The following is a 14,233-nucleotide window of genomic DNA, read 5'->3' on the forward strand; positions in this document are numbered from 1 at the left end:
CCTCATGATTCCTGCAGTACAGATTTGATTTTCTTTTTGTAGGTACAACACTCTCAGTGTAATTCCTTTGCTGCAGGTGTTACAAAACCAGTGAGATCCTAATCTGAAGCACAGGGAAATGATGGATGCAAATCAATGTCAAAAATACAGTGAAAGGATAACTACCAGCTGTAAGAACTACTGACAGCTTCCTAGTTCAGCAGCTTAAGCTTTTAAAAAAAGGTTTTGGTCATGCAATTTCAGGCACAAAAAGAAATATCAGACATTAAAGACAAGAGTTCAATAATAAACAATTCCAAAAAAAAAAAAAAAAAAAAAAAAAAAAAAAAAAAAAATTCTAAAAAAGAATCTTAGAAAACACAACGAATGTCCTGAGACTCTCCGCACTGTGTGAAACTGGAACCTTATCAAATCTTTTGAAAGGCTGTTGTGAAGTGAAAGCAATACAGCAGGAGGACGAACCAGGAGCGCAATGAAGTAGCCTGTTGATCACAGATAAAATCCCTCTAACGTGCCAATTGCAACCCTGCATGATTACATTCTTTATGTGCACTTTCTTTGGCTCGCTAATTTCAGTGCAACGATCATTTTCTCATTCATAATGAGAAACCAGTTTAGACTCATGAGTCATCCCCATTTAAAAGAGAAGGAGGGGGGGGTAACATTGAATATAAGAGGTCCTGGCCTTCGAGAAAGAGGACGCCCCAGAGCACGGCTGAACATTCCAACACAGAGATCCTGTTACAAGGCATCCTCCAACAGATCAGAGGCTGGAGATTCAGAACTTTATGAAACCTTTTTCGAAGCAAAGCCTGCGAAGGATACTGCAGGACAGAAAATAAGTCATTTGTATTTATTACACTGTGTTTGAAATGTGTGAGGGAGACTTGCAAGTGAGATTAAACAGCTGCCCCCTCTTGCGCTGTGCACCTTCTTTTACCCTGCATGCTCCCAATGAACCCTACTGAACCTGCTTATTGCAGATCAACGGTTGATACACAAGCCTTTACACTACAAATTTTATATTCTATTTTTTAACTACATAAAACCTCTTGGAACAATAACTTCCCTTTTTTTTCTTGTTTCCCTTTGAATTGAACGTGTGATTGGACAGTACCAGATGTGTAATAATAGCCTTGCTTTCTTAACTGAATAGGGGGCAGGTTTCTCTCGCTCTCTCTCTCACACACCTGGGATGAAAATGACAAAAACAATCCCTCCACAAACATTCCAATGGTACACATAAGGCGGTCTCCACGGCAACCCAGTGTCTCACTTCCTCCCCTGAGGAAGGATCATTCACAGGCACGCAGTAGATAATCTGCTGGCTTGTCTGCCTTGCTCCCTGCAGTCAGCTACAACTCCTTCTGAACGACACCTCAAACCAGAGAGCAGACTGGACTGGGCTTGTACTCATGAAACTGCAAAAGTACCGTCCAGACAGAGAGTGGAATGCTTCTGTAAGGGTGTACTTGTGGTTTGTAGATAACTTGGTGTGTAAAGGAGGTGTAGGTAAATACTGTGGACACTGTGAAACAGCTGTGAATAATATTTACTAACTATACTGTGCAAACATACATGCCATAAAAATCACATTTTATTCTATTTACTTCTTAACTTTTAAATACAGCGTTGATCCACACTCACAGTGGATGATTTGTTTTTGTAAACCTTTTATTCTCAACAAACTAAATACATATAAAATGTATAAAACACATGTTATTATTTGTTTATTTAGCAGACGTGTTTATCCAAGGCAACTTAGAGACCAGGCCGTGTGAACCATGCATCAGCTGCAGAGTCACTTACAACAGCGTCTCACCTGAAAGACGGAGCACAAGGAGGTTCGGTGACTTAGCTGTCACACAGTGGCTGAGCTGGGATTTGAACCCAAGCCCTTTTCTTTAATCACCAGACCACACAGCCTCCTCTATTTGGGTTAAGTTTTGAGTCTGTTTTGCTAAATTAATATAAAAGAAAAAAAAAACGTTGACATTGGCTAGTCTTTATTGTTTAAAACTCAAAGCTCTGGATACAAACAGAAAGCTTCAGTAATCTTTAGTTTTGTAGAGCGTATGACTTCTCTCATGAGCCGAGTCTTATCAGACAGGACCTACGAGGAAGAACCGAGACTGACATGCGCTCACAGCAGCAACGCAGCAGCTGGTCCCCTGGCAGGAAGCAAAACGAGGCATATCCACTAGCTAAACAGCAGTCTGAGCGAAAAAAGTTTAATGAAAACACCCCCCTCTCCAAATAAGAGATACAAAGTGAAAAGAAATAAAACAAGTACACATCTAAGTAGAATCAAGACGCAATCTGGGTCACACATTTAAACTGCTGGGGTGTTTCAGTAAACAATACTTCAGTAACACTTTACATTCCTGTGCATTTACATGTGTACTTCCACATCCTTACAATGTTACTACGCATAGTTACACTATACTTAATGTTTTTAAAATATGCTAAATATCCTCATAAAATGAGAAGAGCCTATGATAGTAAATCTGACCTGCCCCTTTGTCACAGTTTAACATTTATAAATGGTACGGTGATTCATGTTTCATGCATTGCATTGCAATACAAATCGTCTCCCACTTAACATTTTCAATAAAAAATAAGCCGTCTTCGTCTGCACAGTAAAGTGCGCTGGTGTGAAACTCATCTTCAGTGCACAGTTTAGTTTGTCCGAAGCTGGTAATCTGCAAATGAAAATACAAGTGTTTTAGAACTCTTGTCTAAATCCATTATCATACACCAGGGGGGCAACCCTGGTCCCAGAGAGCTGCAGGGTCTTCTGGTTTTCGTTCCACCAGAGTTCTCAATTACTTCTTTGAACCAATTGTTTTCTTCACTGGTCAACACTAAACAATGCTCCATGTCTTTAGCCCTTGATGATTTAAAGATACCCAGAAAGCCTGCAGGATTGTGGCTTCAGGACCAGGGTTGGCCACCACTGTAATAACCTATAAAACCCCCTTGCATCTTTATCATTGTGGAGGGTGATGGAATAAAGGGCTCCTAAGCGCAGCTCAGTTGTTTCTTGTACAATTTTGAGATCGCTGGGTAAATCATGTTCTGTCTAAGAGTACAGCTGGAGCACTGATTCCACCCTATTTCCTGTGTATTAGTAATCTTTTAACAGCGGGCTTGCTTACCTCCGCTCTGGGTGATGTACCTGACCCAGGGCAGGGCGTGGTATCCACTCTTCTCAATGATCTTCAGGTAGCGAACCTGAGGAAGCAGGAAGAGAAAATAAAATCAGGATCAGCAGCTAGGGTTGCCACCTGCCCCTGTTTTGAGATGGATATTTCAACATGCCTCCGCGGGACACTAACAGATCCCAGTATCTAATCTTATGCTTCCACATGCATGTAGATTACTACAGCAACACTACAACGCCAGCCCCGTACACTGAGCAGGGGTTAGATAACGACACTGCATCACTGCAACAGAGACACACAATATGAATTGGTTGTCAGTACTCCAGTAGTAGTATTTTATGAATGGTATCTTTAGGATGAATAGAGGATATCTGAAGAGGGTTTAAACTTTCAACAACCCCTTTCTGTTTGGATGTCCCGGTTGTTTGCATCTCACAGATGGCAACCCCGTTTGCAGTCGGGATCTCAGTGCTGTGTGTGCACGTGTGTCTCGTTGCCTGCAGTGTTGTGGGGTTTAAGGTCATTTCTGCAAGGATCACACTATTTGTGTGGACCTCAGTAATACTAACCCTACTTGCTTTGTATCACTACCACTGTAAAATAGGGGGGCTAAATAACATATCAAAAAAGATTTTGTACGTCCATAACTTTACAGTGCTGCTGCAAACATTTCAAATTATTCTGATGTTTTCGTATTAAGATGGCAATGAACACCAGCAATAGAAATAAATACTATCCCATTGCACAGCAGTGTGATCCAATCCTGGCCTCACTGAGTTTAATAAAATTCCCCTGAGCTTGTAAGCTATACACACTGGGGCTTATCAAGCTCGTAGTAAAACTTGGAATGGGTGACACTGCTCTGCAATGGGAGTCTTATTCCTATCCCTGTACGCTGATGCAGTTATAATGAGATCACCTCCTGACCTGAATCCCTGATACAGTGAAGTAGGGAATCTCAAATTTGACCGTGATCGGTGGCTTCCTCTCCAGTTCTTCACTGTCCACACTGGGCAGACCAAAGTGTGCCCGCATCAGGTACTCCTTACCCCCCTGTAGGGACAAACCAAGTTTCATTTCCATTGCTACTCACATGGAAGCTACTGTACAATACCAAGCTATAAATGCAAAACATTTACAGGATCTTTGCGATGGGCGTTTACAGGCAGGTCTAAAGTCCTGATTGTAAAATATGAGGGATTCAGTCCAAAGAATAAAAGACAAGAAGCAAGCAAAAAAGAATTGCCAAATGCACACTGTGTTGTATAAAAAGCAAAGAGAGTAATCACAGCACCAAATCCTGACCACTGAAATATCATGGTGACCTATGCAAATGCATTTCCTTCTTGTTTAAATTTGCGTTTGGTTTCAGTCTCTTTCTCTAATAAATATAATTTGATTTGATTTTTTTTTTCATTCCTTTACATGACATGACATCCGGCTCATATGAGGTCCTTATGCATTTACATCTTCCATACGTCCCGACACAAAGACTGGAAGAGAGGTTTTTCTGTATCTGCCCTATGTGAGGTCGCATGCATGAAAGGGTTCAAACTACCTGCAACTTCTTTGTACATATAGTGCACCAGAGTGTAAGGGTTAGGGTTATTTCTTACAGGTGCATCAAACACATCCGCGAGGCACGGCTGCAGAGGAGAGAGGAGGAGTCGGTACTCACAGGAAATGATTTAATGGTCCAGATGACCGCGTTCTTCTCCGGGACCCATTTGGCGCTGCCGGTACATGCCTTGAATTTCGGAGAGTCTGCATCGCTCGGCACAGGAACCGTGATCTCCACGTTGTTTGCCGTCGATCTCTGCTTGAACTGACCCCTGGCCTTGAGGAGTACAAGGGGTTATGGGAGGAAGGGGGTGTTTCTGCAGGCAAGGGTCCAGTGGGGTAGACTGCTTTAATAACATGGATAAATGATACAGTCTCATCACTGTACTCTATTACTGTATGACTTGGCATCTTCTCAAATAATGCTAATGGTGGATATTGTTTATCTTCCTAAACGTACATTCGTTGTTATAATACTGTAATGGAACCTATACACTGTGACATACTGAAAAACTACCTTCTCTCAGCCAAGAGAAGTGGACACACATCGGGGTCTTCAGTCTCCATGACTGTCTGCTGAACCACCAGGTTCATACAAATGAACAAATTAAACTTTACCTTGACCATGATCTCCATTCGGCTGTGGGAATATTTACCTTGACCATGATCTCCATTCGGCTGTGGGAATATTTACCTTGACCACGCTCTCCACTCGGCTGTGGGAATATTTACCTTGACCATGATCTCCATTCGGCTGTGGGAATATTTACCTTGACCATGATCTCCATTCGGCTGTGGGAATATTTACCTTGACCATGATCTCCACTCGGCTGTGGGAAAATTTCTCAATCACAGATTCAATCCAGATCAGGGGTTTCACCTGAAATCAGGAGGGATCATTTTCTTTATCTTCTTCATACTGTCAGTGACAGGCAAGACGTTGCACACAGGTAATTGGTTTTGTTCTTAGATATACTTGAGTGATCATTTGTATTTAGGTGTAGTACACGAGGATGTAAAGGCTCTGAATTCAAATAAACCACGAGACCTGCCAAGTTTACTGCATTTAAAACAAATCATTGCTAGCACACGCCTTTACAGAAACAGATGCTTTTTACTTAGATTCCTTCTGCGGTGGTCTGCACAGTTGCCGTAGTGATTTCGTACACAACAAAAATCATAAGCTGTAGTGCACCGTGACATATCCTACAGTAACAGAGCGATCTGATTGGCTGTAAAGGTTGTGCTGGTGTATAATCTGTAATATAATCTAAAAGCATGGCAGGGGTTAAGTAGGTGCTGGCACTGACCCCGGCCCAGCAGCTCTGTCCTGCACTCACGTGTGTGTTGAGTCGATAGGACATCAGCTCACAGTCTCCATCGGGAGGGATGAAGGAGATGGTGCGGTCATTCTCGAAGCGGGACAGCCGCACACACTGGTGGAACTTCACATCCTCCAGCTCCACAGCCTTACCCTTATCCCCTGTGAGACAAGACCAGAGCGTCTGTGCATTACCCCTCTGCCCCCATAGCATCCGCAGCCACTTCCTCTTGCTCGGTTAAAACGCTCTGTGCATACACGTTCTCCTGCTTCAAAAGAAACACCTTCTCTGTGACATTTTCCACTCGGATTCAAAGCAGCTCCAGGGATTGATGTCAACAGTGTATGTACAGGGATACAGCACCAGGGTAAGAGAATGCCCGGAGGTTTACTGAGCTGGTGATCTTTATTCCTGTCCAGCAGCCCTTTAAAAGCCAGCCCATGCTTGAGTATAGCGTGGTAGTAGCCCTCAAATTTCTGCACCCTGTGTGCCCTGCCCTCCTGGAATGGTCTCCCCTGTCCCTAATATAACACTATACCACAGTAGTAGTATAACAATAGTTTACAATGTTTTTTTGAAATATGCTTTCCCATGCCTCTCTGGGATTGACAATGCTACCCAATGCTTCACCGTGCTGTGATTCACTGCGATTTATCAGACTTTGCTGTTTCTTTACTATGGTATGGCCCTTCTCTTTTTTTACAGTATAGCAGTCCTGTGAAGGCCCTGGGAGCGCCCCGGTATTGCTGGGTGTGAGACTCACTGCCTGTGTTCTGAAAGAGGAGCTTGTCATTGAGTCCCAGCCGCAGCTCTGGCATTCCTGACAGGACCACCTTCATCTTGACACTGCCCACGATCTCACTGCGCAGCACGCTGCCACTCGCACTCACCTGAGAGGGAGGGACACAGAGCATATATATATATATATATATACACACAATGGCAGTCCTGAGATCACACTGATAGTAATATAAGCAGTACATGTCACAGTGCCTAAGCCACACAGTACAGTACATGCCAGTGTTTACAGGAGTTTGTTGGTGTTTATGGAAGGAGCTCTTGTACTTCTAGGAAGTTCTTCCTCATTTCCTAGGCTGATGAATTCCAGGAAATGGCTTGAAGAGCCTGGGAAATGATTCAGTGCTGCACTCATCGGATTCATTCACCACAAACTACCCTCTGGAGAGGACTTGGAGTCGGTTTAATATCTGTGCCTGTCTCAACCCACGCTCCTGCTGCATTTGCTCTGTGTATTCCTCTTACCAGTAAATTGACAGACTCAATAACATCCATAAACACTTCGTTCTTCCGGTATTTGATCCCCTCCGATCTCCAGGAGACGGCGTTGGTTATGGTTGCCGGGGGCCGGGGGGCGCCCACCTCCAGCTTGTGCCCCCGTTGTGTGATGTACCTGCAGAGGGACAGTGACCTACCATGAGAGCTGTGTGCAGACTGTGGACTGCAAGAAGTGCTAACAAACATGCTTGGAAAGAAGAAGCTATAATGATTTTAGTAGAGTCCATGCCCCACCAATGCCTGAAGGGACCCACACATTCTGGGAAGGTGGTTTGAGTCTGCAGGTTGCAGCCAGTCTCCAAAGCTACGTTTGCTCAGCAAATATGTTAGCCTTACTGTACAGAACGTTGCCTTGCAAGAGCCCACTCCAGAGGTTCTCACAGTGACCAGTGTAATGAGAATCCAGCATGGGGCTCAAACTGTGTCCCAGCTGCTTACAGAAAGTGCTGTGTACACAACAGCACTAGTCTGATAGGGTTTGCTTTGTAAATAAATGTCGCACTGTATTAGCTTCTGTTATATGAGCTGCTCTCAAAATTGCAAGCCATCTCATACCTTTTTAAAAATGGGCCAGGGGACTTAATGAATGCTCTTAAGTAAGCTCTGGATAACATCAAAAAACCACTGCAAAGTGTGAACTGCTGCTATTGAAAGAGGATAGATACATTCCCCTCCTGCTCTGTGTGCATGTCTGCTTAGCTGTGTACTCTGAGATGAAGTCTGCATCATTTGTGTTACAAAACTAGTAAGAAACAACTTTGGAATTCCTTCAAATTAACCTTTGCAGCTTTGTAGATTTTACTGTTACAAAAAAAGCTACAAATTTCTCACTAGAGTAAGAGTAAGATGGGTGGATAAAGAGAGAGAAATCAACCACTTTCACCCACTGGCAATCATCATGCACTGTCCTCAGAAATTAATTTGCCCTTTGAAGCCCTTTGATGCACGAAGAAAGCCATTGAAACGTAATTGTTCTTAATGTAATTCTGGTATCCCATTCCCAGCCCTGTCCAGGTGACCTAGCTTCAGTAATAATATCAACCCAATCTTCTGCTTTTTTGTTTTTTGCTTCAAAGGTGCTAATGATCCCCTCTGCTGTTAAACGAGCAGCGGCGTGCGCCCGTGCAGAACATGAGAGGAACACAAGCGAATTAGCATCTGAATAACCCTCAGCGCTTCAAAGCACCATCTGCAGCCCCACTCAGGTGCTGCTCGCTTGAATCGCTCTTGAGAACAGGGAGGCTCTCACTAGGGCTCCGCGGTGGAGTGGCAGCACAGGGGTTTATTAACATAAAAAATTCATGAGTGCACGCTGTAAAAGAGCCTGGAAATGAAACCAGCTGCCTAAAAAAACAACAACATTCTCTACTATAAAAAAGCAAAACTAGCTGCACAACCTTAAACAACCCCACCAGTCTGCTCATCATTAAGTATTGCTAGTGACTGATGAGTATCCTGTTGGGTCCTGATTCTCCTTGCACAGTAAAAGCATGGGAAATGTATTGTAAACTGTAACATTTGTGTGCAAAACCTCCAAGGTAAGTTTGTGCCTGGGAGACCTGCACTATGTGCTATAGTATATGTAATGAAGCATGTTTCAGACCTGCTCCAGATGTCCTGATACTGGGAGGCACACTTACTCCTGCAGGATCTGGCTGTCTGTTGTTTGAGGAAATCCGAAATCCATCACCTCATCCATGAGCTCGTAAACGGTTACGAAGTTATCCCGGATACTCTCCTCTTCCAGCTCTTTGAAATACTCTTTAAAAACCTAGAAACAGATTTCACAGGCATCATGAAATAAATAACTGTTGAACCGACTAGACTGAGGGTGCTGAGATTAATTCCAACCCAACCTGGAGTCATTCAGAAGTATTGCAAAAGGTAATAAAATAAATATCATTCGCACAGGTGCTATACCTTTGTACCTCCTATGAAGACCAGAGGTATTGTAACACTCTGAAATGATACCCCACAGCCTCTTAACAGTTTCTCAGTCAGGCTGTAACCCGGTTTTGACTTGTGTTGGTTGTGAGGTCGAGATTCAAAACCAAGGAACAGAATTGAACAAAATATAATGAAATCCCTACAAAACTGTTTTAATGGGAAACCTACTGAATGTATTGCTCTCATGATCAAGACCAGCCACCAAATACAATTACCAGTCTAGGAGAAAGCAAGTCATAATACTGGAGCGAACCTTCAAAGTGCTCCCTCCATTCTTTAATATGCAACAGGACAAGAAGTGTGCAGCTATTCAACACACGGACAGTGGTACCAGCGCTAATGCTGCTAACAAGAGGAAAGGCTTTACGTTTTGAAAACACGCTCCATTGTGTCTGCATGCAAGAGAAACACAAAGACACCTGTTTGCAATACGGTAGTTATAGCAGGTGAGAGGTGAAGCTGGCAATGGTGTCCATTGTGATATGTGAAGGTCAGTATCTCAAATGCTGACAGGATGCTTCATTAGGCACTTACCGCCACTATTTTGTAGAGAAAGGTGAAGACCAAGGCCGCGTTGGCATTGCTCTTAGTCATCGCTACCACTGTGTATCAGCAGTAAGGAAAGAATCAACCACACAATGCTGATGAGAATTCACAATATTAGAAGACTTACTGCAGGTAGCTGCTGTGCAGTATTTACATGTTGCAAATATAAAGTAGGGTTAGGATTGGGGTTCTACACATTAGTGTTAGGGTTTGTTTAGATAGGGGTTAGAGTTGGGGTTTGCCTATTAGGGTTGGGGTTAGAGTTAGGGTTATGGTTAGGGTTAGGGTTAGGGTTAGGGTTGGGGTTGAGGTTTGCCTATTAGGGTTCCAGGTTAGAGTTAGGGTTAGGTTTAGAGTTGGGGTTAGAGCTGGGGTTGGGTTTAGAGTTAGGTGAATTACAGATAGTCAACTTTATTGTAAACATTTTTGCTCAGTCTGATTAAAATAACACAAAAGCATTTGATTGTATGTGTGTGTGTATATATATATATATATATATTTTTTTTTAAAGATGAACAGTAAGAAATGACCATGTAAGCGCCTGTGTGGGAGCCTCTCTGTAAAAGGATACAGTACAAGTTACTGTGTTTGATCCACAGGAAGTGCACTGCCCCATGGGCTACAAATGGAGACACATCAACTTCCTCCTCCTTCTGCATCAGAATGGGCATGAAGTGATCGATTTCATTCATGTCGATATCCCCCTTGTAATTCCGAGAGATCAGCACCTGGGACAGACAGACAGAGGGTTCACTGCATGCCATTGACCAGCAATCACTTGGGATAGCCAGACAGACAGAGGGTTCACTGCATGTCACTGACCAGCAATCACTTGGGATAGCCAGACAGACAGAGGGTTCACTGCATGCCATTGACCAAGAACTCGGGATAGCCAGACAGACAGAGGGTTCACTGCATGCCACTGACCAAGAACTCGGGATAGCCAGACAGACAAAGGGTTCACTGCATGCCATTGACCAAGAACTCGGGATAGCCAGACAGACAGAGGGTTCAATGCATGCCACTGACCAGCAATCACTCGGGATAGCCAGACAGACAGAGGGTTCACTGCATGCCACTGACCAGCAATCACTCGGGATAGCCAGACAGACAGAGGGTTCACTGCATGCCACTGACCAGCAATCACTCGGGATAGCCAGACAGACAGAGGGTTCAATGCATGCCACTGACCAGCAATCACTCGGGATAGCCAGACAGACAGAGGGTTCACTGCATGCCACTGACCAGCAATCACTTGGGATAGCCAGACAGACAGACACAGACACATCATATCTAGGGCTTCTAGTTTTCAGTTTTTGTTTTCCATCTCTCTCGCTCCCTTTAAACCTTAATTAATAGTTAAGCCTTAACTGAACACAGATTGTTTAAATTAGCGATGCACTACTAGAAACTAACGCAGTGGAAATTAGTAAGCTCAATTTTGCGATTAGAGCCAGAACGAAATGCAGGTTCAAACAGAATCAGGTGAGATCAGTGCACGTCGTTTGTGAACTCAAGATATGAGGCTAAAAAGAAACAGCTTCCTTTGGTAATTAGTGTTTGATTTAGAAAGCGAATCGGCTCAAAATATGTTTAAAGGGACATCACGTGATCAAAAATAAAACCGAAAACTAGAAGCCCTAATCATACAGCAACAGTGCAAGGGTGTTTGCGGTTTAGAGCTTTTAACCTCATCTCATCCCACCAGCAGGGGGCGCAATCTGTACCAGCAGGGTATCACACAACACTGCCCGGTGCATACGCATGAGGTCCGGTAGGGTTACCTCTTCCTGACTGCTCAGGTTCATTACCTGGGCAGGCAGGTGACCTGATAAGCGGAACCTCCATTCACGCATAACACAATAAAGGCACTGTGAGGGCTACTGGGGCTTTAGATATATATATAGATACAGCCGTGCATTCATGCACTGTGCTCACAATGACAGCAGGCATTAGGATACTGTGGATTAGAAAACACCTTTAGGGCATTTCACATGAAAGCTGCTGAACACATCCTTTCTGCTGGAGAAATCCGCTTTGCATTCCACTTGGATGAGAGCTGCTTAATAACACTGGGGCCTGAATAAAAGCACAGTTCATGACAAAGCTATACTTTACAATGGCTAACAGCTATTTCAGTGACATTGTCCAAAAGAATCAGAACCTTCAATTCAGTCATTCAGAGCACCATGAATTCAAAGGCAGGCAGCAGAGTTATATAAAGCATAACACAAGAAAACATTCTAAACACAAATGTCTCCAAGCCAGGCGTCACACTGCATGGAGGCAGAGACGCTTTACTCTGACTAGGAGGCTAAATCATTTAAAATCATAATACCAAACTAGAACCCGAGGATCAAGGGAATTTAAGGAAGCTCTCTGGATCTGTATTTCTTCATGTCAATACTTTCCATTATATTTTTTATTAGAACTGAATATCTTTGGTTCTGTGTGTAGGACTGCTTTTAATGTGTGTAAGTGTTGGAGCTTGATTAGTTACAGGGGTACCTGCTGGTAACTAGGCTACCTGCTTGTTACTAGGCTACCTGCTTGTAACTGGGCTACCTGCTTGTAACTGGGCTACCTGCTTGTAACTGGGCTACCTGCTTGTTACTAGGCTACCTGCATGTAACTGGGCAATCTGCATGTAACTAGGCTACCTGCTTGTAACTAGGCTACACTTCCTCCCATGAGAATCCTATCCAAGGAAACCCTATCCAGTATTCTGTTGTTGTTCCCCCAGTGCTGTCCTGCAGTGTCAGCAGAGTAGATGCTGTATCACTGAGAACAGTACCGACGCTAACAAGGGTAAAGAAATGCCTTATAAACCCACAGCTGCACTAACAAGGGTAAAGAAATGCCTTATAAACCCACAGCTGCACTACACCTCCAGCTGCACCGAGCAAAACAATACAAACGTGCTACATAAAAAAAGCAAACCCAACAAAAATCTACCTGCGTTTGCATGCCATTATTAAAGCAATGAGCAGTCCTTGAAGTGCTATTGGTTGCAGTAACAAGATGAACAGGAAACAGGTTAAGCCCATTTGAAAAATATTGATTTTGTTTACTGTTCATTCAAATGTGGTTTTTGATTTACTGAAACACTGTGATCCCTACAATGGAAAAAAGGAAGTATCTTTCTGTGACCAAACTGAAACAAACAAAGAAATACAGAAGAACTAGTTTTACTTTAGCAATGCATGTTAATAATAATAATAATAATAATAATAATAATAATAATAATAAATGATTAACTCCAAGTGTACTTTTGACCGAAGTTGATGTCTACATACAACTCAAACAACCAGTTACAGGTGTTTGTCTGCCTTTAACCTTGGTGACGCTGTCGGCAAATTGATTTATTACAGTACAATCTAACAGATTTGCAAGCGCCTCTTTTTTCTTTTAGTCTATGAACACAAACGACTTGCAGACACGCAGACTCCGTGGACCGTTTTTATTATTCCAGATGCCACCTGTTGCCTTGCCCGCTTCTTGACTGACCCAGCCCGCAGTCCCCAGTCCCTATGGCGGTGCGGTATCAGGTATGAAAGCCCAAGACCAACGCTGCAAAGTTTCTGCACGCCTTACCTTCCCCTTGATATCCAGCACGAAAACGGCGGACGCCGACATTCTGCTTGCAAATCACAAAAACCCGCTGACCTCCAGACTTTTTTCTATTTCATGTTTTTTTTTTTTCTTTTTCAGTTTTAGTTTCAATGAAATGCAGACTCGTTCTTCCGGGTCTCCTAGCGTCACAAACTTGTCAGACAGCCCGTATTAGCATAAAGGAGGCACCGTGAGCTTCTGCTCCTTTCCACACCAAGCGATACCCGCGGGCTGGTTAGGCACGCATTGTCTCTGTGTGTGTTTAACGAGCTGCTGTAGAAATAAACACAAATAATAAAACAGTGTAGGTCTTACGTGAAACAAGATACCTAATCACAATAATAATAATAATAATAATAATAATAATAATAATAATAATAATAATAATAATAATACGTTGTTTACTTTTTTAATTGCGGGGTCCCGTACTAATGCGCAGTATCTAAAATAACATTAAAATAAACTTGGAATAACTTGGGGATGGGGATGGGTATAATATAATAATGCAACAAAATTGCGTGGTCACCTACGCTGTAGCTGCAGGTACAGGCACCAGCTGCAAATCGATTGGAGCAGAGTTATTGGAGTGACCGATAACAATAGGCGTGGTACAATGCGCTCACCTGTGGCTTCCAAATGGTCTAACAGACAAATTCCATTAGGACAGAGGCGTCCAATCCCGGTCCTGGAGAGCTATTCCACAGGTCAATGTTACAATGAACTACATCGAGTCTGGATGGAGGTTTATTTAATTGGTTCAATTAAACCATTTGGAACAGGGTTGGA

At 43.2% G+C, this 14,233-nt stretch overlaps 1 protein-coding gene across 1 annotated transcript; it reads right to left on the minus strand.

Annotated features, from left to right (window-relative positions):
- Positions 1-1,899: 1,899 nt before the first annotated feature.
- LOC121326956 (AP-1 complex subunit mu-1-like) lies at positions 1,900-14,203 on the minus strand. Its single transcript, XM_041270625.1, has 13 exons — positions 14,071-14,203; positions 13,430-13,720; positions 10,407-10,563; positions 9,824-9,891; positions 8,983-9,113; positions 7,310-7,457; positions 6,810-6,936; positions 6,065-6,207; positions 5,533-5,604; positions 4,843-5,001; positions 4,092-4,217; positions 3,159-3,234; positions 1,900-2,702 (listed from the first exon to the last, which is right to left on the minus strand). Exons 2-13 carry the CDS (start codon positions 13,469-13,471, stop codon positions 2,680-2,682), a joined length of 1,272 nt encoding a protein of 423 aa, XP_041126559.1. The 5' UTR covers positions 13,472-13,720; positions 14,071-14,203; the 3' UTR covers positions 1,900-2,679.
- Positions 14,204-14,233: the final 30 nt, after the last annotated feature.

The sequence above is a fragment of the Polyodon spathula genome, chromosome 14 (genome assembly GCF_017654505.1).
Source record: "Polyodon spathula isolate WHYD16114869_AA chromosome 14, ASM1765450v1, whole genome shotgun sequence".
NCBI lineage: Eukaryota > Metazoa > Chordata > Actinopteri > Acipenseriformes > Polyodontidae > Polyodon > Polyodon spathula.